The sequence below is a fragment of the Pelodiscus sinensis genome, chromosome 14, assembly GCF_052426305.1.
Source record: "Pelodiscus sinensis isolate ZL-2025 chromosome 14, ASM5242630v1, whole genome shotgun sequence".
NCBI classification, from domain to species: Eukaryota; Metazoa; Chordata; order Testudines; family Trionychidae; genus Pelodiscus; species Pelodiscus sinensis.
Window position 1 is genome coordinate 45,234,458 of NC_143065.1, and position 25,645 is coordinate 45,260,102.

General features: G+C 46.8%; 1 protein-coding gene across 6 annotated transcripts in view; it reads right to left on the reverse strand.

Moving 5' to 3' along the window:
• Positions 1–12,733: 12,733 nt before the first annotated feature.
• The window catches only part of MORF4L1 (mortality factor 4 like 1), a 41,456-nt gene continuing 28,544 nt past the window's right edge, over positions 12,734–25,645 (reverse strand). For all 6 annotated transcript variants that reach the window (XM_075896810.2, XM_075896807.2, XM_075896809.2 and 3 more), the window contains 5 exons: positions 24,529–24,630; positions 23,351–23,439; positions 18,839–19,011; positions 18,386–18,470; positions 12,734–13,399 (listed from right to left, as the gene is read on the reverse strand). In XM_075896810.2, the coding sequence (XP_075752925.1) occupies positions 13,315–13,399; positions 18,386–18,470; positions 18,839–19,011; positions 23,351–23,439; positions 24,529–24,630 (534 nt within the window). In that variant the 3' untranslated portion in view covers positions 12,734–13,314. The remainder of the gene's footprint in view (positions 13,400–18,385; positions 18,471–18,838; positions 19,012–23,350; positions 23,440–24,528; positions 24,631–25,645) is intronic.

The following is a 25,645-nucleotide window of genomic DNA, read 5'->3' on the forward strand; positions in this document are numbered from 1 at the left end:
CAGTTACAAGCGGCCACTTGTCGCCTTCTGAGAGCTGAGTGAATAATTCACATTCTGCCATGTGTTGGAGAAATGCTGCCCGGCCTTCGCCTTCCTATCCCTGCCCAACAGCATTTCTGGGCAGCCTCTGGAGAGCGGCTCCCGAAGGTTCCCAGCCCCGCCCACCCAAGCCCAGACCCAAAAGTCAGGTGGCCGTGGCACCCACAATCTGTAACGCACGCCCCTCTTCTCCTGCTGGCACGTTCCAGCAACTCAGGGCCTGTCTACACCTCACACGCTGCGGCAAGGACGAAGGGAGGGATTCCCTCGCTGGCATCCGTCTCCCTAAGAGGCCGTAGCGAGGTCAACGGGAGAATGGTCTCATGGCCCGAGCCCTGTTTGCAAGCCGGGTTTGGTGGCTGGAAGTGCGCCGCTCCGCAGGGCTGTTTTCACACTCCCAGGCAAAGTGGCTAATTTCCTGTTGCGAACCAGACTGGAGAGTGGAATTCCTGGGGCCCATGGCAGGGCTATTGACTTCAAAGGGGCCAGGGTGTCACGCTCTAGCTTTACTGGGAGAGCTCCAGAAAGCTCGCGTCTCTCTGCATCGCTCACAGGCATTACCGAGGTAAAGTCTGGGCGGCTGCCGCAGGTTTACAGATTTGTCCTCCCGACCACACCGACTCGGAAGCTGGAGGCCGTTGTGTCTGTCATCGCTCACCCACAATAACCGACAAGCCAGCCAGGGAGCAATCCTGGTTTTCTTTACAAAAACCAAGAAAGGCTTATCTGGACCTACGCTGCCTCACCGCGACCTAATTATGTCCCTGTCTACTAGAATCCTGCTTCTGCCCAGCGGCCTAGTCCAGCGACACAATAACGCTACCTCCGCGATTAGTACCATGCAACGCGCCACGTCCCTCAGCAGTCGTGTCAGTTTCAGGGCTGCCTCAGCTCCCAGCGGCAGGGAGGGCTCAGGGCTGGAACCAGGAACTGACAAGAATGTCAGTTTCATGGCTGGCGGGCTCCAGGCTGTAAAATCGAACTCATGCCGAGCTCCCAGCTGGAGCCGTCACCCAGTCCTGGCAGGCGCCATAAAGCACAATCAAGCCTTTTATTCTCTTACTGGGGTGGGATTAAAAGCATTGGTTCTTCGCTGGCCCCCCAGAGCAGCCATGAATGAAAGCCTCCCGTCTTAGCAGCCCGAATGCAGAGCCGTGCGTAGCAACAGCTCCCTCTTACTGTACACTCCGCCAGCCTTTGAGTTTATACATCAGATCCGGGGGAGTCAGTTTTTTAAGCTGTTGGCCCAAGTCTGGTGGGCAGCCCTGAGGGACGTGAGGATGGAGGTTGGTAACTGCCAACCCATAAATATGATTGCTAATTTTGTACTTGCTCTCATTCTTTCACGCTAGGAATTCAGGTCAGATGTAGCGGGACCTAAAATTATAACAGGTTAGAGACGTGATCTTTATCACGTTAAAAGTAGAATTATGCCAATGTCTCCGTCCCTTTGCCCTGGCCCGTTCCTCCGAGGGGTTCGTAGTCACATACCAGACACTGCTACCGCACAGACACTCCTTTTTCCACGGTGCAATATTGTGTTACGCGGCTGCTGCAGAGCAACACAAATAAGGCATTGCCCAGGGCTGTGTAACCTGACCTGGTGCGACACACGGCAGCAGACATCTGAGGACCGCGTCTTAAAGAGCTTTGGGCCAGTGTAGGGATCAAAATGCCCCCACGACCTCAAGAGATGCGGCCGCTGGGCGGGCCCCCCCCTGCGAGCTGCTGCTCCGGTTAGAAAGTAGGCGGCAGTTGAAAGCGGCTGGCGTAAGAAGGAAACAAATCGGGAAAAGTCTCTCTGCCAAAATTAGAATCCTGCCCAGCTGGTGGGTTTTCCCGTATGTATGAAAGCGAGGGGCTGTCGGTGCACGCTGGGGGAGGCGTTCCCTCCCCCCCACACTCAGCACAGCCAGCCCCCTTCTCTCCTGGAGTTATGGGGAGTCCTGCAGCACCTGAAAGAGGAAGGGGTTTCTTTGGGCAGCAGTAGGAAGTGGGGAAGAAGCACGGCTTTCGGACCTCTCCTGAAGTGTGCACAAGCACCCACTGGCTCCCCGCCTTCTCCACCCAGGCAGAGTCTGCAAAGTGCATCGAGTGGTGCAGCTGGGCCGGACAAACGCACTAAAGGCGCTGGGGTCCTGCAGAGGAAAAGGGGCCATGGCCTAATAGGGCATGTGAATTGGGACTCGGGGCCCCTGGCTCCGACACTGACCTTAAGGAAGCCACAACCGCATCTCGTGACTCAGTTTCCCCATCTATAAACGAGAACGGTTCTCCTTGTAAAGTGCTTCGAGAGCGATGAATGAAAGGAGCCAGCCACTACTTTCCCTGAAAACAGTCTTTACGTAGCAACACCTTAGTTAGCTTTGTTTACAGGTCTGCGCATTCAAGCCGGGTAAATACCAGAAAGAATCCAGCCATCGGAACACCAGTGAGTTTTCCTTACCGAGCAGGCGTGGGGGGAACCTTCTCTGGGTTGGGGCCCACTGAGCCACAGAAAGTTGCCAGGGGCCATACAAAAGTGAGGAGCAAAACAAAATAATGTGGCCCCCGCCTGAGACGGAGAAAGACCCTCCCCACATTCCCCTCACGCACCACAGCCTAGGGGGTGGCTAGCAGGTTCAGTGTTTGGGAAGGGGCTGCCAGGGATGTAGGGGCTGGACTGGAGGGAGGGTGCAGGAGCTTTGGGGGCCGGATCCAGGCAAGCACAAGATAGATCTTAAAACAACACCACCACCAGAAGACTGACAGGTTGAACAGCGAATTAACGACACTATGTTTTATTTGCCATCCGGCGTTGCCTGTATCCAGGACAGGCTCTTCCGGCTTTTCTCTGCAGCCACAAAGGCTAGGAACTTCGTTTTAAGGAAGAATGAGAACGGAGAGGCAGATGGATCGTCTTCCTGGACCTTTGCAGAAAGCCACCCGAGTACCACGAGACTTGCAGCACAGTGGGGAGGGCAGGCAGTTTGCCTTCCTCAGGCGCCCACGGCCCAGGACCGACATGGCGGCTCGCACGCTTTCTGCCACGTTGGGGACGGTCACGGCCACTGCCCCCGGCCCTTCCGTTTCAGGGTGAGGTAAACAGCATGGCGGCCCTGGCGTGAGCTAGGGCTCTTTGGAAGAATCCAGTGCCCGTTCCTCACTGCGTTTTTCCCTTGCGCTAACTCACGTGCCCCCGGGACCCTGAGGTCAAAGCCAGCCCCGATTTAGCAGGGACACCAGGCCTGAGCGTGAGCAAGAGGTGGGAGCCGCTCACAGCAGCCTGGCAGGGAGCCGGGAAGAGGGAGGCTTCTGGCTGCCCGTGTGACTCTCCCAAGCGGCTCACGGCGGAAGACTCCCGAGGGACGGCCCAGGCGTTTGGGACAGGAGCTGAGCGCGACCAGCCCTGACCCAGGTGGTGGCAGCAGGACGCAGTGACAGGCAGCAGCTGCAGGCCAATGGGCCGGGAGGGAGGTTGGGCTTTGGGTCAGTAGAACCTCAGACACGCACCAAGCCTCACAGAGCCAAGCTTGGGACTAGCCTAGGAGAGTTGGGAACCCTCCCCCCAGCTCTCGGCGGGTCGGTGAAGCCGCTCCATGGTGGAGATGCCCCTCGGACGGCCCACACCCTTCCTGCTTCCATGGGGCAGCCTGTTCCATCTCCCCTCTCTGTCCAGCACATTCACGCGCAGGCCGTGCAGCTCCGACAGTTGGGCTCAAAGTCCTGCCATCCCCTCTTGCCCAGCCGGACAGTATGGGGTCTATGGCACACAGGGCCTTGAGCAGCCAGCATTTGGCCCTGGAACTTGTGGGCTCAGGCCCCAGCCAGTCACCCGTGACATCGCAGAAGAGTTGCAAACACCGATGTCACCCTTGAGCCGGGTGATCAAGATCCGGCCCGCAGGCCACATCCAGCCCACCGAGCCGTTTGATCCAGCCTGTGGCTCGCACAGCCATGCCTCAGGCCAATCACGACCCAGGGCAGGGAAACCCGCAAAGTCTCCTTCCCCCACCACGCCAGGGCCAGAGAGAACCACCAGCTGTTCAAAACGGCTGGCAGTTCCCTCTGGGCATCGCACACCTTGGATAGGGCTGCCAGGTGTCTGGTATTGACCCAGACGGTCCAGTATTTTTGCCTCCTGTCTAGTAAAAATATTCAGAAAATACCGGACACCTAAAATGTCTGGTATTTTCTGGGTTTTTATTTTTTCTCTGCCAGGAGGCGAAAATACCGAACACCTGGCAACCCCACAACACACTTGGCAACTGGGCCCAGCCCCTGGCCCTCCACATCCCCAGCCCCCTGCTCCCGGATCCCCTGCTTGCCTGGTTCCACAGGGAAGCTGTGTTCTGGCTTGATCAAGAAAACAAAATGGCAGCCTGCAAAAAGCCCAAAGACCAAGGGGAAGCAATGCCTTCCCTGGGTCTTAGTGCTCAACCGCTCCCCTGTTCCTGTCCCTATTCTGACTCTGCACGCACTGAAAGGGGCCATGCTGTTTTAATGCTGTTTTATTTTTTTATTTTTTTTTCTTAATATCTCAGAGTCCTTTTTTGTTGTTGTTGTTGCTCATCAACTTTGGTCTCCCCTTTTTTTTCCCCTCAACAGAATTTTTCCTCCAGTGTTTTTTTTTTGGGCGGGGCAGGGGGGAGTCAAGGCGCCGTGGGGCAGGGGGGAGTCAAGGCACCATGGGGCAGGAAGGCAGGGCAGGCTCAGTAGCCAGGCCCCCAGGCTGTGCCAACGCACTCTCCCCGCCCCGGGGCTGGGCCATGGTGCTCGGGGGAAGGTCTGAGCCGCTGGCCGTGACGCTGGGGAAGGGGACGGTCACAAGGTGACTGACTAGCGCCCTAGTCCAGAGAGAGGCTGAGCTGGGCCCGTCCTTCCTGAGCTGACCCACGGGCTGGAGACCGGCTCCTCGCTGGCTCATTAGCCCTGGGGCAGATGCAGGGAGTGACTGAGGAGCATCCACCCCCCTCCCCAGTCTCCGTGCGGGTGGCAGAGAAGAGCTGAGATCCCTGTGGGGTCTTTAGGGAGGAGTCTGTGACTCCTGTGAGCCCATCCTCTGGGTCTCATGGCGGGAGTGGGGGAGGTTGAGCAAGGGGGGATTTGAGGCTCCCACTGCCAACCAGGGCCGACCAAGTCCCACCTGCAAGCCACTCCTCTTCTCCGCTGTCTCGGCTCTCGCCCCTCGGACACGGCCCCTCTGCCACGGCCATACACGGGCCTGGCCAAACAAACAGGTCCATCAGCTGAAAGCTTCCCTGTGGAAACAGGATTCTCCGCTGGCCAGAACCAGCCGCTTTCTAGGCCCCACTCTGCCCAGGGGTGGCCATCGGTACGAAAGCATCTGACCCAGTGAATTAATATCCAGTTTGCCCAGCCGTTGAAGCAGGGCCTCGGGAAGCTGCATTTCTGCCCTGGAACTGAGGTGTCAACCTCTCCGCTACGCAGTGTCCTTGCGCAGAGATGCCATCGAATCCTGCCCCAAAAATAGGGCACATTCTCCAAGGCAGCTTCTGTGGATGGAGCTCCTATGCAGTTTTACATGGATTAATCCCTGTGTTTTCAGAGACAATGGGTTTTTGCTGGTCTACACAGGTAATTTGGCATCAATCTCCCCTAGCTCCTTACATCTTTGCAGAAACTGTATCCCACTGGACCCATAGTAATGAATAACTGGTTTGAAACCAGTGCATGAAAAACGGGGGTTATCTTGATTGTCTCAGGATGCCAAGAATACAGTTGTATCTCTGATATTGCTGGTCATTGGCGGGAGATGTCAAGATCTGCTGAAGATAATGTTCATGTTCTATGGATAGGAGGGAGAGACTCACTGAATTTTGACTGACCTTTCCAAGGGCTTGCCCCTTCAGACTGGTGCTCTTTGATAGAGTTCCTCTACCGATTCCCTTCCAAATCTTTCAGACGCAAGAGAGATTTCACACACTCCCCCAAACAGCCAACTGACCTCCAGGCCGCTATAAACTCCAGAAAAACAACCTGATTTCAGTTGTTTGTCCGTCTACCGTACGTTCCCAAAACCAACATGCATTTGTCAATGATCTGATGAGATAGAAATATTTATTTCTAAAATACATGACAAATCGTGAACAACAAAATTGAGACTGATGAAATGTGTTTGCCTGTCATTCGGAACAGAAGGCAGCAAATAACCGAACATGGTGTGAAAGACTGAACAAGCTCTACACATGAATGCAATTGCAGGGCATGTGTGGCACAGTCAGCAATTCAGAGGGTACATGCCACAAGGACGGATATGGAACAATCAGCAAATGTCAAATAGAGAAAAAAGCAGAGGAACCTGTCAGGTTTTAATCTTTCACCGCTCTCCGGCCTCCGCCTCCCAGCACTCCCCTCCATGGACATCATGCAAAATTGGAAGAGATTTTAACAGAGCACAAAGATTCCCAGTCACTTTCCTGGGTAACAAGCAGTCCAGCGGAAAGTGACGGGAACAGCAGAGTAACGAAAGCAGACTGTTGTTTTTGGGAACTTGCTGCGGAAGGGCAGACACTGAAATCCTGTTGTTGTTCTGGATTCTGTGGTGACCTGGAGTCAGAGGAAGAACTCTGCAGAGCGTGGGAGGCCGGTGAGAACACTTCAGTGAAGCCTGAGTGGAATAGAAAAATAATGAGGCTAATTAACACACTGAGCCCTCTGCAGTGTTCTTTTTCATATAATTCTAGAACTGGCAGGGACCTCAAGAGGTCACCAAGTCCAGTATCCTGCCCTCACAGCAGGACCAAGCACCATCTAGATCATCCCTGTCCACCCTGCTCTGAAATATCTCCAGGGATGGAGATTCCACAACCCCCCCTGGGCAATTTATTCCAGTGTTTAACCACCCTGACAGGCAGGAAGTTTTTCCTAATGTCCAACCTCAACCTCACTTGCTGCAGTTTAAGCCCATTGCTTCTTGTTCTTTTCTCCCTCCTCCTTGTAACACTCTTTTAGATACTTGAAAACTGCTGTCATGCCCCCTCTCAGTCTTCTCCTTTCCAAACTAAACAAGCCCAATTCTTTCAGTCTTCCCTCCTTGCTCATGTTTTCTAGACCCTTACTCATTTTCTGGACCTTCCCCAACTTCTCCCCATCTTTCTTGAAATGCGGTGCCCAGAACTGGACACAATCCTCCGAGGCCTAACCAGCGCAGAGCAGAGCGGAAGAACGACTCCTCGTGTCTTGCTCACAACACTCCCATGTTTTATTTGACTTCATATTAAATAAACATTTAAAGTCATGCTCCTTGTGAATTATCCCTTATTTTAGTATTCTCTCTTCCATAACATGTATAGATATGTACGTGTGTGTGTTAATACCCTGGGTACCGCAGTGGCAACAAAAACCCTCTTGCACAATGCCATTATTCCTGAAAATAATGGGCATAGCAGCATTGCACAGGAGGGGTTTTGTTGCGAAAGAAGGGGCAGTGTAGACAGCTCCTTCTGGCGCAAGAGCCTCTTCTGCAAAAATGGTGGCTCATTAGGTATGCAAATGAGGCTCAGCGCTATTCCACGCTTAGCCTCATTTGCATATTTATCACACAAGAAGCCACGAGTGTAGACACAGCCCTGATGTTTCTCCTTCTTGTAGTGGAGCTCGGTGGCTGTGAAACACAGAAAAGCAGGGAATCGTTTGGGATTGTAAGGCTCCAGTTATGCAAGAGGGGAGTAAGAAGGGGCAGATTCTGGTTTGGGGGTGCTGGGGGAAAATGCCATTTTACAGAATTCTAACCTTTCACTAACTCCTGGATTGTGCCAACTGGCTCATGCTGCTGTAACACTTGCTGCGGAAGGGCAGGCACTGAAATCCTGTTGTTGTTCTGGAGTCTGTGTTGACCTGGAGTCAGAGGAGGAACTCTGCAGAGCGTGGGAGCATGTGTACAGAGGCTGATCCCATAGGATTGTCTACTTAACGCTTATCTAAAGAATTAGCTAATTTCGGTAATGAAACTAAATAGGCCACTCTATACATTTTGAATCCTGCGTGCAGTTTTGTTCACCATCTCACAAAAGGTATTGATACAGACCTAAGCCAACAGCCTGCCACACGCTGGCAGAAGGCAGGTATACAGGGCACTGGATAAGTGGCTCTCTTTCCAGAGTAGACTACTAGGGTATGTCTACACTAGCCCCCTCGTTTGAATTAGGGAGGGTAATGTCGGCATTCGAAGTTGCAAATCAAACCCGGGATTTAAATATCCCGCGCTTGATTTGCATCTTCCCGGCCGGTTGCCATTTTTGAAATTTACAAGTCCAGACTAACTGCCCGAGTCTACACGTGGCAGGGACGCGGTGGTTCAAATTAAAGCCCCTAAATCAAACTACCTGTTAAACCTCCCTACATTACTTCGAATGCCTACATTAGCCTCCCTAGTTCGAACTAGAGGGCTAGTGCAGACATACCCCTAGAGCCTGCTGCAATAAAATGAAGGCAGGAAAACACCTGGGGGCTAATTAACTAGATTGCTCCCTCAGGCAAGTCACTCAACACCTGCAGCCAATGACAGCCAGTGAAGTTGTTTTAAAAGGCCTCCCCGAGGTAAGGAGAGGGAGAAGACAGTGATGAAAAGGAGGGAAAAAAGGGAGGAACAAGAAGCAGCCGTGTGTGAGCTGAGAGCAGGTTAACAGGTACCAGAGGGAGACATTTTAGAGGGGTTGTTTGGGGATGTGGCCAAGCAGGAAAAAGTTGCCAAGTCGGAAGGAAAAACCACCTCTTCCAAAAAAGCTTTGGAGAGCATCCACGCTGCAAAAGCGCATCAACAAAGCCATCTGGTTTTTCAAAAGTGTCCAGACTGTACGGACGCTCTCTCGCATGTAAGCTGTGATTGCTACGGACGGAGTGGCCACCAGGGCACCTGTGCTTTTTCCTCTTCTTCCAAAAACTCCCTCTTCCCCGTCCACACACGCCTTTTTGCGAAAGAACTCCTTCACAAAAAGGCTTCTTCCTTGTAGAAAGAGGATTACCAACACCGGGAAAATCCCTCTGGTCTTTCGATTTTCTTGCGGAAGAATGCAATTGCAGTGTGGACCTAACTCAAGTTTGTTCCTCAACACTGTAGTGTAGACCTACCCTTAGGGTCCCTGGGCCAGAACCCAGAGTAGTGGGCGGGCCCGGGTTCCAAAGCCAACACAGAGCCTGCCCCAAGAAGGGAGACCAGGACTATCAAGGGGGTTTCACCCCAAAACCACGGACTAGCCCGAGATGAGTCTGGCTCATTAAGCTGTGGACCCTATTTCCTGTGAAGAGAAAGGGGTTGTGTATGGGACCACAGCAAGTCTCTGAGGCGAATTATCCACCAGTAGGCACAGCCAGAACTTTGCCACAGCACATTGTCACCCTTCTTTGTGCCTTCCCATTTACAAACACTTAGGGACATGGAACAGCTAAGATGAGGAGAGATGAAAACGACTGGGCTTGTCCCTCTTGGAAAAAAGAGATGACCGAGGGCGGGGGGGGGGGGGGGGGGGAAGATAGGAGTGGTCTCCAAAGCCAGGAATGAAGTGCTTTTACCTCTCCATGTGACTCAAGCACAAGGGGGTCACCTAACGAATGTAATAGCTGGCAGCATGAAAAATACCAAACGAAGCAGTACTTCCTGACTTGACAGTGGCCTGTGGAACTAGTCACCATGGGATAGTGTGAAGGCCAAAAGTAGGACTAGGTGGGGGGAAGAGACGTTCCTGAAGGACAGGTCCACCAAGGATGGTTGGGGCATAACCTCAGTTCCTGCTGTCCCGAAACTTGTTGCCAGAAACTGAGGCTGGGCACCAGAGGATGGGTCACTGGATAAAACACCCTGCTCGAGGGAGCCCTTTCAGGAGGGCTGGGCGGTACAGCCATGCATACCAGGATGCTACTTGCTTGTCTTTCCCTCCCTCCTGGATCGTAAGGAGAAGGGGAAGTACCAAGCTTGCATCACTCACTCCTCTGCCCCTGCCCCATACCGGCCAGGTGAGCTGCATGCTTTCCCTTCGGTCCCAGATCGTGAAGGGAAGGAAGAGTAAGCCGCCTCCTGGAACACCCACCTGTAGCCCCCTGCCCTCCTGAAGTGGCACCCTGCCCTGTTCTGTTCATGTCCTACCAACGATCCAGCCTGGGCCAATGACAGGACACTGGGCAAGATGGTCTATTGGTCCAGCTGAGTCTGGCAAGTCGTTTCTCCTTTTACCTTTTGGATCAGTACACCACGTCAGCTATATCTGATTTTTTCCAAGATCACAACCCATGCAGTGACTGCTACAAAACAGAGTTCAAAGAGGAGCAGAGAGAACACACCAGGAATAATGTCACGACTGAGGAATTCAGACCCATTATTTGGCCATCCCAATGTAGTCAGAAGAAAGTTTCTGCAACAGAATCAAAGGAAATACCGGGTACAGGGTGAAGTGTCAAGTTGCCAAATCAGTATTGAAAAATCTGCCTAAAACGTTTTACATACGACATACTGATAATGTGCTCTTTTCCAAGAGGGTTAGCTTGTTGAGAAATAGGAAGACGATAGACATTCAAAATTCAGCTGTAGGTAGCCTCATAAAAATGTACTATCAGTTCTCTCTACTTATCTAAACCCAAGAGGCAGCATCAATGGAAGAATGAATCTCACTCAATTATGAACAGCAAAAAGTTTTAAGGACTATAGGATGCCGACAGTTGCAGTGAAGGCTAGAGAAACAGTGTTTCATGTTGGACAGATATACTAAAAAAGTTACATTTTTTATCTGCTTGGTTTTTGTACAAAGATTTGAACAGCAAATGCTTTAAATAATCAAGTCATGCATTCCTGGTGGTCCCCTTGTCAGACTGATTGAAAGCAGATGTATAAAAGGTAGAATTGTATGCATGAATTACAAGTTTTATGTTACTGTCCCAGATTAAGCTTTAAAATCACATTGATAACCAAACTATAGACACGATAGTAACAGGGGTTAAGACAGGAAACTAGCCAATTCTGACGGGGTTATTTTGGGAGGGGGAGGGAAAATGGGGTACATCAATGATCTCAGACTGGAGAGGGAAAATGGGGTACATCAATGATCTCAGACTGGAGAGACTCATCTGTCTGCTTGGTCTCAGAGGAGTAGCCATGTTAATCTGTAACTTAAAAAAAACTTAAGTGGTCCTGTAGCACTGTAGAGACTAACACAAAATTGTAGATGGCCTCATGAGCTTTCTTCAGATGAGTGGAGCAAGAGGCACATTGTGCACACCAACGCTAAGGATATCTACAATTTTGTGTTAGTCTCTATGGTGCTACAGGACCACTCTAATTTTGTCTACTTGAGGAAGACTTTACACATTCCATTCTAGTGGCAATATTTTCTCTTGCAAATGTCTGAAACCCTTTCAGATGATCCTGGACAGCAAGTTTATTTGGGTCAAGACCCACAACTGTGAAGTCCCTCGCATTTTTGTGTGACTATGAAAAAAATCAAAATATTCCAATTTGCAGTAATAATTAGGGGTGATTAGTCTGAATTGGGGCTTCCGGGTGCTATTTTATATTTTTATACACACACACACACACACACACACACACACACACACACACACACACACACACACACACACACACACACACACACACACACACACACACACACACACACACACACACACTTTAATGATAAAGCAGATGTTCATTGTAGGGCTATGCCTCATTTAGATCTTTGAACTATTCACTGTGCTTAGAACTCAGAAGTGACTGAAATCTATCACACTGGAGTCAGATTTTAACCTGTTACAATACCAGTGCTTGGCAGCATGCTTTAATCACAGTATATTCATACAAGGGTGAAACCTGGTAAAGATACAGACAATATTAATACAGTATTCTAACATTTTAGTTTCTCTTATCTGTTCTGACAAATCACATCAATGCATATTTGCAGATATTAAATCTTTAAAACATTTTATTCCTAAAGTATCTAACCCCAGAAGAAATGCATAATAGTCTGAGAGCAGTGCTCTCTGTAAAACTAGAACTGCGATTTCATGCATATTATCTGGAACCACCAGGTTATTCAAGACTTCAGATGAAAGCCACTGTATATCACACTATTTGCATTATTAAGCATTCCTAACTAGTTTTAGAAAGATATACAGGTCAAATATTTTAGAACTGCTAGATCAGCAGATAGGAATTGAATTATGCTCTACTGGAGGGAGGAATCTAGTCCATTAATAGAAAAACAACAGTAATTTTGATGCCTGTTTACCATTGGAAAATGGGGTTTATTCAACAAGAGGCACACGGGGACTTTAAGAATACACTAGTCCTACCTCCGGTTCTCTGTCCCGGGTCACACTGCAGTGAATTTCGGCCTTCTGCTGCATGACAAGTAATGGGCTGGGAGCAGCTGGGAAGGAATGTTTTCAAAGTGTTTGGTTTCAAAATGCTGTTTCCCATTAGCTCTTTTACAGTTTTATTGCTGTTCCATGCAGTTTGATTTCTTTGAATAAAGAAGTTCAACTTCAGCACTCTTACTTCAACTCTATTTCAGTTAGGCGTGCTGAACAAGGCTTAGAAACCAAGTATCTAAAATCAAATACATATTTTATACTACATCTCCCATATCCTGACAATTTTAAGCTTTGAAAAAGCGATTTGGCTTACAATTTATACTGGAACATTTTCATGTAATCTAGGGGTCAGATGCAACAGAACACAGGTCAGTTAAAGAGTGGAAACAGGTTATGTTTGAAATAAAAAAGTTTATTGAAGACATGAAAACAGCTCCTTGATAGACCAACAACATTTCCAGAACACCAAGATACAATGCATTTTTTCCATTGTTAGAATACAAAAAAGTCACAATCCTTCAACTCTCTAGGCATGGAATGAGTTTATGGATCAACACGTTACACTTCAAACACCAAGAAATTAGGTGGGCTTGAAAGTCAGTATAATTAATAGCATGTAAGTTAGGTCACCACAACCCCTGTGGAACACTTGTCATTACTAAGCAATAACACAAGTCAGGGAAGAGCTTAGTGTCAAAACAATGGATCCATAAGCTTTAAGGAGCTCAGATAATGAAATCATATGGTAATTGCATTTCTTTCTACATCCAGCTGATGAGTTCCAAAGCCTGTTTAAGCTTCTGCTTCAGAACAAAACAAAGAAAAAACACTTTAGAACTTACAAAGGCCAGTTCAATTTTAAACACACACTTTATTCACTTCAAATTTACATAATCTGTGCAAGAGACATGTGCAATGGAAGGACAAAGAACAAGACGTCGAAGTGGACAGCACTGTTCCAGATGCATGCTGTTATACTGCTTTCCGATGGTATTCAGGGGGGGCTACTTCATAGTCACTGGCACTGAACAGCGTGGAAGCATTCTTCGCTAAGTACCTACGAAAGACAAACATACAAGTGTAGAACTTAAAATACTTCGCTGTCCAGGTCAATATCTCAAGACTTCCGCTTTATTGTCCCGAACTAATGCATTAGACTGGGACTTAGAAAAGCTGGATCTGAGAGGGGCAGTAGATAGGATTTCAGCAGTGTGACACGTCACACCCATCAGGAATTAAACTCAATATTTTATGGGCTGTTCAAAAGAATAAGGGGTAAGGACAGACTTTCAACAACGTATGCTGGAATCCAATTCCAAACAAACAAATTGGACTGTACAGGTTGAACCTTTCTAGCTAGGGATGTTAAAATTAGATTAATCAACTAATTGAATAGTCAATGGAATTTCTGTCAGCTATTCAATGAGTTGATAAGGGTGCTTCCACTTTGAAATGTAGCAAGAGCCCACCCAGCTGTTGCTACATCAAAGGCAGAAGTGACACATGGCGCTCCGCCTTTGAAATGTACAAGAGCCCCAAAGACTGAAATGCCACATGGAGCCTGGGGCCAGCGGGGACTCTTGTACATGTCAAAGGTGGAATGCTGGTGCTGCACCTCTGCCCCCTCCCACGGAGCTGGAGGGCGGGTGAGGGGGAGAAGGGGGTGTGGGTGACTGGCTTTTAAGCCAGCTCCCCTCTCCCCTCAGCACCCTCTCCTCTCCCCCCATTTGCTGCCTCTGATAAAGGCAGCAGAGGGGCGAAGCGACTAGTCTACTATCCAATAAGCTTTTGCTTATTGAATAGGCAACTAGTTGATTAGTCATTTACATCCCTATTTGTAGCCTAGCACCCTCAGGACCTGACTGGTTCCAAACCAGAGAATTTGCCAAACCACGGGAGATCAATATTGTCTAGCAGCATTACCAACACTTCTGCTGCTTGCTGGGCTGTTAGAAGACACTGAGGAGTAAATTAGAGCTAAACAACTACACAGAATCCTGAGAGCCAGGACTGGGGGTTGTAAACCAACTTTATGGGACTGCAGGAAACTTAGCCACACCCATGAAAAGTAGACACCCGGCTAACTGAAATCATTCCAGACGACGGATGTTTCTGGACCAGAGAGTTCTGGATGAGAGAGATGTAACCTGAAGTCAAGGATTGCCACAAGACCTCCAACAGACAGAAATACAGTAAGAATTAGGGAAGATTCAGCTTCTTATTAAACTTTGCCTTCTCTGGATGTCTGGCAGTCGGTCATTCGAACAAGTTGGTGAAAGGCAGCCTGCTATTTTGTACAATTTTGGGTCTTAACAGATGCTAGGTGAAGCTCTAACACCCAAGCCAGAAGAGCAGCCAGTACATATGGCCTTCTGCAAAGAGACAATCTCAGGCCCCTCTGGTAGGGCAAAATCATGTTTCCTCAATCACTTTTCCATTTTAAAATGGGATATTCTGAAGGCTCTGTCTATATGCCCCCCACGCCTGCAAGAATCACTAATTTAATCATCCACTGCCCTTCATTTAACAACACATTTTGAAACATTATACATTAGCTGAGCACAACTTCTGGATTAGCCTGTCTTCCACCTAGGACATTAAATCCACTTTCTAGTTTTCATAACTGTGTTATAGAAATAATTGCTCTATTGGAGGAATAAAGTGGCAAAAAGACACAAGCAGGTAACTAGCACAGAGAATAAGCAGCCTCTGGAGTATTAAGGCCAAGTAAGTTCCAACATTAAGTATTTAATTTGCCTACAGGACGGACAGTGCTTGGTATTTCCCTCCCACTGGAAAGGGAGACAACTGTGCATGTGCATTTACTGGGGACTATAAGCATAGATGCGGCGACTGGATAGTTAGCCATGCATCCTTAGCTCGAAAGCATAATCCATTACTAGAGAAGGGCCTCTTACATTTGAGAGCTGCAGAGGAGTCCTTCCTACTTTGAAACTTAAATCAGATTTTACGTTTCTAAAATGGAGACACCTCTGATTTCTTAGAATAGTCAGTGCCTCCAATAACCGTACATGAACATCCATCTCCATTACAGCAAATGGACTTTCCACTTTTAGATCTCACATCTAAGTCCCATAGTAAGATACAGAGTAAAGCTTCTAAAAGCACCTAGCAGACTTAGGCTCAAGGCACTTAAAGTGCTACTGAAACAAAAGTGAGACTTAGACTTGATCTGCAATTGATGTCTTGAACGTATTTAAGGAAAGGCAGATCCATGAGTTCCAAACCATATCAAGGAACAAATGGCTTGAACTTTGCCTTTCAATGAACTGAAAGATGGCCCCATAGCTCAGCTACTTGACTGGTACTAACACCCAGCTTTGCCACAAATCGTGCAGCTTTGGATAAATCATTTAATCTTTGACCTATTCCCCATCTGCAAAATGAGGATAATGCTCCTCTTCCCCCACCTTTATCTGAACTACCTATCTGGATAGTCTCCGCCGTAGAGAAAGAGAAAGAGAGAGAGAGTGTGTGGAATCGGGTGCCATTCTTGGCTGGGGCCTCTATACACTGAAGTAAAAATACAAATTTTCCACAGCTTCAAAGGTAATAATAGGGGATAGATTTTCAAACTCCTGATAGAGCTGCAGTTTGCAGCAGCGCAGGCAAGAACAGAAATTAACCTTTTTCCACACAAATGGTTTCTTGTTGATGTCTTTGCTTTTAAGCTGCAGTGCTGAAGAACATTACTACATAAGAACATAAGAATGGCCATGCTGGGTCAGTATCCTGTCTGCCAACAGTGGCCAGCACCAGGTGCCCCAGAGGGGGTGGACCGAAGACAATGGTCAAGCAAATTGTCTCCTACCATCCTTCTCCAGCCTCTGACAGACAGAGGCCAGGGGCACCATTCCTTACCCCCAGGCTAATAGCCTTTTATGGACCTAACCTCCATGAATTTATTTAGCTCTTTTTTAAACTGTTATAGTCCTAGCCTTCAGAGCCTCCTCTGGCAAGGAGTTCCACAGGTTGACTGTGCGCTTTGTGAAGAAGAACCTTCTTTTATTAGTTTTAAACCTGCTACCCATTAATTTCACTTGGTGTCCTCTAGTTCGTCTATTATGGGAACAAGTACATAACTTTTCTCTATTCACCCTCTCCACACCACTCACGATTTTATATACCTCTATTATATCCCCCCTCAGTCTCCTCTTTTCTAAACTGAAAAGTCTCAGTCTCTTTAGCCTCTCCTCATATGGGACCCGTCCCAAACCCCTCATCATTTTAGATGCTCTTTTCTGAACCTTTTCTAATCCCAAAATATCTCTTCTGAGGTGAGGAGACCACATCTGTACACAGTATTCAAGATGTGGCGTACTATACTTTTACACAGGGACAGTAAGATATTCTGTGTCTTATTTTCTATCCCTTTAATAATTCCTAGCATCCTATTTGCTTTTGACTGTCGCTGCACACTGCATGGACGTTTTCAGAGAACTATCCATGATAACTCCAAGATCGCTTTCCTGATAAGTTGTAGCTAAATTAGCCCGTCATATTGTACGTATAGGTGGAGTTATTTTTTCCAATGTGCATTACTTTACACTTATCCACTTTAAATTTCATTTGCCATTTTGTTGCCCAATCACTCAGTTTGATGAGATTTTTGAACTTCTTCAGTCTGCTTTGGTCTTGACTATATTGTACAGTTTAGTATTGTCTGCAAACTTTGCCACCTCACTGCTTACCCATTTCTCTAGATCGTTTATGAATAAATTGAATAGGATTGGTCCTAGGACTGACCCTTGGGGAACACCACTGGTTACACCTCTCCATTCTGAAAATTTAGCATTTATTCCTACCCTTTGTTTCCTGTCTTTTAACCAGTTCTCAGTCCATGAAAGGATCTTCCCTCTTATCCCATGACAACCTAATTTACACAAGAGCCTTTGGTGAGGGACCTTGTCAAAGGCTTTCTGGAAATCTAAGTACACTATATCTACTGGATCCCCCTTGTCCGCATGTTTGTTAACCCCTTCAAAGAACTCTAATAGATTAGTAAGATATGATTTCCCTTTACAGAAACCATGTTGACTTTTGCCCAACAAATTATGTTCTTCTATGTGTCTGAATTTTATTCTTTACTATAGTTTCAACTAATTTGCCCAGTACTGATGTTAGGCTTACTGGTCTGTAATTGCTAGGGTTGCCTGTAGAGCCCTTTTTAAACATTGGCGTTGTTAGCAGTCTTCCAGTCCTTGGGTACAGAAGCTGATTTAAAGGATAGGTTACAAACCACAGGTAATAGTGCCACAATTTCACATTTGAGTTCTTTCAGAGCCCTGGGGTGAATGCCATCTGGGCCCGGTGACTTGTTACGGTTAAGTTTTTCAATTTGTTCCAAAACCTCCTCTAATGACACTTCAATCCGGGACAGTTGCTCAGATTCATCACCCACAAAGGACAGTGCAGGTCTGGGAATCTCCCTATGCGTGAGTAATGACAGAAAAATAACTGCAAAAGCCACACGTTTCATCTGTGATGCGCCTCCAAAGGAAATACACACTTCTCCATAATGAGGAACAATTCTGTGGTGTGTCATGACACCAAGTTCCAAAGCAATTTCTCATGCAAGACCTCTCCCATCAAGGCTGCGTTTCTACAGAGCTATGACACACCGCAACATTAACCAAGCAATCTTTTTTTAGATTGTTTAATTACTACTGAAAAATGTAAGCTGCTTTGAGTAAATATAGGTCTTGAAACTTGAAAACTCAAACAAATGACACATCAGCACAATAGCCTGTAATACCAATTATGCACAAGTGAAAACCACTACAAATCTGCAAGAAAGGATTTCAATAAATCAAACTGCTTTCTGTGGATTAGTGTTGCAGATTAATTTGGGCTGCCAAAATGATAATCAAAATATCATTAAAAAAACAACAGTCGAAGCGTGAAGGCCACAGTCCCATAAACAAACACATATAACATTAAGCATATAAAACAGGGATTTTGCAGGATCAGGGCTTCAGTGCTTTTAAAAAACTTTAACACAAACAAGGAGTGCTGAACTTACTTCAAGAAATCATGTAAATAGTTTAACAGCAAAGCCAGGCTCTTCTCATCAAGAGGAGTGTAGGCAAGCATTGCTCCGATTCGTACTGTTTCAAGAAATGAATACATTGCCACAATTATGGAAGCATATATTTGACACGGTTATTCGCGATAACTTTAATAAGTTTCATTGCACAAGAGTACAAGTCCAAGATCTGTACGACCTGATCACCAACTGCAGACCCCATTCTTACCCACAAAGTTTGCCTCCAAATCGTGTTTTGGAAACTTCCATTCTGAGTAGGTGATCTGTGGTTCTGGACACTTCATATAAATGACCAAAGGATAGAGCCGAGTCATTTGTTTACATTTTACTCTGATTCACCGTCTTATTCCAATTATTAACAGCACAGAAAAGGCAGAGCACTCGAACCATGTGTTCCTCCTTACAGCAGAACCAAGAGGTCATACTTACCAAATAATCGTAGTAGGTGTGGTGCACCATAGACTTGTGACATAGGCGCATCAGGATGATCTGCTAAGATTTCAGCATACTGTGGTCTCTCAAACTTGTACAGCAGTTGAGTTCCCAACATTACATTGAAGTACTCTTTTATTCCAGCAACAACTTCATTAACAGCATACTCCCTGGCACACAAAAGAAATGTGAAATATTTTTTATATTAAAAAAACAAAAAAACCCCAAACAAATAAAACCGCAGGGTTGTGGCTGGCTGGGGCAGGTGTGCACTCGACTTTTAGAACTTCGGGAGAGCCAATATTCATAAGAGATGGCTCAGAGAAACCAATGCCTATTTCTAGTGGGTCCGATTATTCAAAATGAGTTATTCTGGCTCTACATGAAGACATGCTGCAAGCCAACTTAGTTCTAAGTAGTAGAGAGTAAGAGCAAAAATAAAAACTGTCTTCCCACCTCAAATGCTTGGCTAAAGCAGCCCATTCAAAGCAAGGTGAAAAGGCAATTGCTGAAAGTCTTGTCAATTCTACGCCACACACATTACCTTCAGCAATGACTGGTGACCAAATTAGTCAGAGGTGGGGTTTGACGACTCAAGTAGTACTACGCTTCATAGCGGAAAAAGCCAACAGTCATTCAAGCAGCTGAACTGCAACCTCTCTAGCGGCACTTTTCCAAACCATAATACATATGGGTCCACAAGCCTTCCACTTCATTACAGATTTTGGAGCAATTAAGGGTCTGCCCTAGATCCATACTAGGCCCCCAGCTTTAGAAGAGTCTCTTGAAGGAATCCCTTCAATGCACCAGACACCAAAGGCTCCCCTTCACGGTAGACCATCACCCCGAGTCTCAACTTCAGCACTCCTGCTTTACACCATCAGCTATATCCTGCAAGTGCAACGGAGACTCTGCTGGGACGTGTACGCTCTTCCAGGGTTACCCAACCTCACCCAGTAGTTACAGCACTCCAACAGCCTTTTCAAAACAGTGGGACCTAGTCTGCTGCAAGGCAGTACAGGCCATCCTTAGGTTAGCACAGAGAAATAAGGATTAAAGCATAGGCCATTGTGGTCAGCCAAGCTGCAGTGAACTCCATTTTCAAGGGAGGAAGGGGGTGTGACGACGCAGTCGGGGTTCCCCCGATCCTGCACCCCCAGAGCAAGAACAGACTCCGTCAGCAGCAGAATAGCGAGGTTCTATTGCTCCTCCAGGATACTGCACAGCATAGATGTGGTGTGTTTACAGGATTCGGGGCCAGGGTGTTTCAGACCCCTTGGGTTAGGGGTCCATCACCCCAGCCTCAGCCCCAGCAACCTCAGTCTGTCTCCCTCATGGTTCCAGCCCCAAACTGAAGCTTCCACCAGCGCACACTTCCTTTGTCCCATTGCTTCTCTTAACCGGGAGAACTGGTTTGGCCACTGTCCTGAGGCCCCTCTTGCTGGACCATGCTGGCAGACAACCGCCAGTGGGAGTCCTCCACAGCCCACCGCCCCAGCACAGCAACCAGCAAGGTACTGACACTGCACCACAAGGGGTTTCTATCGGACCTCCCGAGTCCGTTCCCAGTGAGAGAAAAAGCTCCCAAACTTCTATCAGAACTCACCCTCCACACCCCCCTCGGTCTTCTATTCTCCAGTGGGGTTTTTCCTAAGCTAGGAAATCCAGGAGTTACAGGTGTGCGCATTGTCTCTATGGCCCCCTTGTTGACCAGGGTTGCTTTCAACCACTTATTTAACGATTCTTCATTCCACCCAGAGAGGTGACACACGCGCCTCCTTCTGTCCCTCAGTCTGCCCTGAGAGAATTTAGCCCTCCTTTGCGTCCTGGGCAGCCATGCAGACTTGAGTAGGAAACAGAGGCACATACACTATTACCAACAACTCCCTATGGTCATACAGCTGAGCCTTCTGTACAAGAGAGTCAAATGCTGCATCTCTCCTAATAGGAGGGATACTTAGTCCTTATCTCTATCAGGAAATTCAGGGCTGAAATTACTGCTTTTTGCCTTAGCAAAGAACATAAGGCCTTCCCATCGAAGGATAGCAATTGGGGGAAATGCTGTGCACTGCATAGGCGTAACGAAGGGAGAGAGATGGACCATCCTAAGAAGAAATTCTTTTTCACTCAAGGTCTGGATTTCCACAGGGTTCATTCACCATAGCTAATCCATTAAACCAAGTGATTCTCCAGACAGTTTGCAAGACGTCTGATGGAATACCCCAACCAGAGGTCAAGACAAATCAGGAGCAGGATGGAAGACATGGCATAAGTCAGGGTTTCTTCCTCATCTGAACACTAGTCAAAGAGAAGGTTGTAGAAAGAAAGGGGTTTTCAGAAAAGACAGCAAGAGCAATTAGGGACATGGAAGACTCTTATGTGAGACTGAGGAACTGACTGCTTATCTCTGAAAGCAGAGACAAGAGGGACCGTGACAGAAGTATACCCACTGAAAGGCACATGAGAGACTGGGAGCTTCCATTTTCCCTGCCTCAAAAAATAAAACATTTGAAACTGAAAGATGGCAAATTCAAACTGATGAAAGGAAACACACTCGTGCCATTTAGAGAGACGGGAATCCATTGCCCCATGACATAACGGAGACCAACAACAGGACCGAAACAGGGATTGGACCATTCACTTGGAACACACGCACACTCCACATTCTAGCACTTAATGTCAACCACAAAACCTGTCAGGTCTTAACCCAATCTTTATTAGTGGTTACAGTAAGAGCTTTACAGGGGGTACACAATCTCCTATCTGCACAGTGCAGAGTTTCTTGTACCTTCCTCTAAGTCTAAAGCATCCGGTACTGGCCACTGCGGGAGACAGGTTACTAGACTAGAAGGACCCCTCTTTTAACCCCTAGGTTTCTATTTCTAGAGGCGTCACAGGAGAGTTTATTTCAATGGACATTAGATCAGGCCTTGGATCGGGCAGGAGCCCTTACAGCAGGGGTGGGGGACCTCAGGCCTGGGGGCCAGATGCAGCCCCTGACTTGCCTTGATCTGACCTGAGGCTCAGCATTGAGGAGCATGCACTGGCAATCCAGCTCCCCCCCCCCCACCCCACACACACTCAGGGCTGGAGCACACAGTCTACTAGCCTGGGCCCCCCTAGGCTCTGGTGTGTGAGAGGAATGTGGGGAGGGTCTTTCTCCTTCTCAGTCAGGGGCGTCTCACTTGTGTGCTTCCCCAACTGATTTTTCTGTGGGTCAGCAGCCTCTGACCCAAAAAAGGGTCCCCACCCCTGCCTTACAGGATGCACACCGGAGGGTAAGATGCTGTGCAGCTCCTTAGAAGGGCGGGCTTTCCCATGTACCTCAGTGCCCAAGAGCACTTTCTCACGGCCAGCCCTAAAAAAAAATCCACTAGAAGAGAAGTAAGTTAAAACAATTACGATTTCTGAGTGCTTAAATTTGTGGTGAGAAAGGTAGGGTCCGCAGGAAACTTAAGCAAACATATGGGGGCAAAGCTAAACTACATATGGGAAACAGGCTGGCATAAGGGAAACCGTAAGCAACTTTAGCTATACATAGAGCCCCTCACACTAACCACTGATTATATATAAAGTAACACAAGCCTAATTTTCAAAAGCGTCAATCTTTTACATCTATCAAGAGAAGAAGAGAGAAACAAGTAGGCACATTTATACTGGTCTTTTCAAAGAAGCTCAAGGAATCAGACTTCTCTGAAAATTCTAGCCTGACATTTTGGAAGCACAGAGGTTTACTTATTTATTCAGGTTCAATTCTTGAAGTTACATTTGTATTTTTAACCATTTCCGTGGCCGTTGTGAGATTGGGAGAGGTTTGGCTGAAATGGTGAAATCCAGGTTTTATTTCTGCCTCCATTTTAATTGTAACCATCAGTTAGTTACCTTCACTTTGTCCTGCAACCTTCATTTGGGGATTAGAACGGCCCCCTTTTGTGCTAGGGACTGGTCACATTGGGAATGACTATAATTGAGGAGTCAGAGGATCATCAGCTGATTAACACTGCTGCAACAATGGGTTAGCAGCCAGGAGATGCAAGTGCCATGATTAGACACAAATCCGAAGAGATGAGGCTGGAACTCCTTGGCTGACACATACCTGGAGATTGGCAGTCTGAACACCTGACCACAGAGGAGACACTTTAAGGATGGGTCTGAGGGGAAAACCATCTACCCTCAGGTGCCAGAAGACCAAGATGGAAAGAGGAAGGCAGCAAGGATAGTTTACCTTAAGGATACTGAACAAACCCAAAGCTGACAAGAGCAGGGAGATCAAGACAGGTGGATTACTCTCAGGAGTTTGCTGTTTGCCAAAGGTCTGTAATACTCTAGTGCTGTTCCACAGAAAAAGTCTGTGGTAAAGACATTCCTATGCTAACCTGTGCCCAGAATTGAGCTCCATATACAAGGAAGTGGTGCCCATCCAGAAAGGGCGACCAGGACATGCTGTAACAGTCAACAGCAGAGACACTTCAATGGCTAAGACAGGTCTTTTAAAATGCCAATACTTACTTGTTGTCAGTGTTGCCACGGGATTTCTTGTAGCTTGCGTAATCCTCTAAAATGGAGTCAACGTTCTTCTTGGCAGGAAGATAAAAGAGCTATGAAAAAAAGGAATAAAGAGATGAACAGCCTCACCTGCAAAATGTGTGTGTCTGCGTACTGGTTTTAAAGTACTGACAGGTATGACAAGGGCCTTGTTGAAAAGAATGTTTCTACAATATTCCATCATTAAGAGAATTTGTAACGAGGTTTTTACACTAAGTCATAAGTCTGTCAATCATTCTGACCAGGAAGGTATGCTATTACAGCTAACTGTTCCCACCATGTTCGCCCCTTCTCGTGTTACATTATAGGCTTTTCAAAAGTCATCTTTTGCCATTTAAGCAGAGCTCCTCAGAATCTCTAGTGTGCAGCAATGAATTCTAGAGCACCAGCAAACAAACAATTCCCTACGAGATCTAGCTGCTACAAGTAGAAATTACAGAACTCCTCCCATCTAGAGAGCTCCCTCATTTCTCATTCACTTTCTGCCAGGATCTGCTTGCTGTCAGTTTGCGTGCCTGCAGGAGGAATGTCTAGCTAAAGAGTGAATCATATGACTGTACCAGAGCACAGAGAAGTTGATTGTTATTCCTATGCGTATGCCATTAAGGATTTTAGTTTCTACGTTTAACACTATACATAGGCCATAATTAAACTATGTGTTAGATATGTTCTCTTTTTCACTTCTGAAACACAAAGATGGTCTATGTCAGTACCAGATTTTAGATAACCAAGCCTAGTGGTTAGCACAGTCAGTTTTGCTTTCCTGCATGTTTGGAATCCAAAACAAGGCTTTTTGCTAGATTGATTAAGCTTAGCTAAACTCTGCTTTTCCTGCACCTGTAATAAGGTAAAATGCAATTCTCTCCAATTTAAAACCTTAATGCCCAGACTTAAGGAGACTCCAGGTGTACTCCAGAAAACATGCAGCTCTGCAGAACATCTACCAAAGGTGAGCTATGGGAAGAAACCAGCTGGCATTTACAAGCCGGTCAAATAAGCCTTGAGTACGTACAATGCCAAGAAAACCTTGAAAAATAGACCACACATTCCCCCAGTTGGAAGGAGCAGGAGTCCCCAACCATCGATTGTAGTCCGCATAAATGCGTATAGGTAAAGGATAATTTTCACAATGTAAGGGTTACCTGTTTTTGCCTGGTGATCAAATCCCAGTCATCAACAAGCCATGGTTTCAGCTCTTCTGGAATTTTTACCTTTACTTCAACTCTGTTCATAAATGTTTCTTCCTGAAGAATCAAGACAACAGACGTTATCTTTCTTCGGTCATCTTCCGCTTCCAAAATGTAGTCACTAATGCAACTGCAATGGCTATTTCAAAATCTTATGATGTGAAAGACAGTTCAACTCTTGCTGAATTTTACTATACATTTCACCTTCTAGACAGAGATATTCCCATAGCAGCACCTGAAGATATTAACCTTATATAACTAATACCTTTTGCACTTGGAATATTACTTTTCTTTTGTTACACTAATTCTAGCAACAGCCAGACTGCATCAGACCAAAAGTCCAGCTAGCCCAGTGTCCTGTCTTCCAACAGCAGCCAGTGCCAAGTGCCCCAGAGGGAACAAACAGAGCAAGTAATTATCAAGTGATTCACCCCATCGCCCATTCCCAGATTCTGGCAAACAGAGGCTAGGGACACCATTCCTACCCATTCTGGCTAATAGCCACTGATGAACCTAACCTCCATGAATTTATCTAGCTCTTTTTAAAACCCTATTATAGCCTTGGCCTTCACAATAGCCCCTGGCAAGGAGTTCCACAGGTTGATACTGTACTGCATGAAGAAAAACTTCCTTTGTTTTAAACTAGCTACCTATTAATTGCATTTGATATGACCCCTAGTTCATGCATTATGGGAACGAGTAAATAACTCTTCCTTATTTACTTTCTCCATACCAGTCATTATTTTATAGATCTTCATCATACCCCGCCCCCCCGCCCTTAATCATCTCTTTTCCAAGGTAAAAGTCTCAGTTTTATTTCTCTCTCCTCATATGGCAGCTGTTCCAGACCTCTAATCATTTTTGTTGTCCTTTTCTGAACTTTTTCCAGTGGAAAGATATCTTTTTTGATATGAGGCAACCACATCCGCATGCTATTCAAGATGTTGGCATAACATGGATTTATAGAGGCAATAAGATTCTCTGTCTTATTCACGGTCTCTTTTTAAAATTATTCCTAATATTCCATTTGCTTTTTTGACTGCTGCTGAACATTGAGTGGAAGATCGCTCTC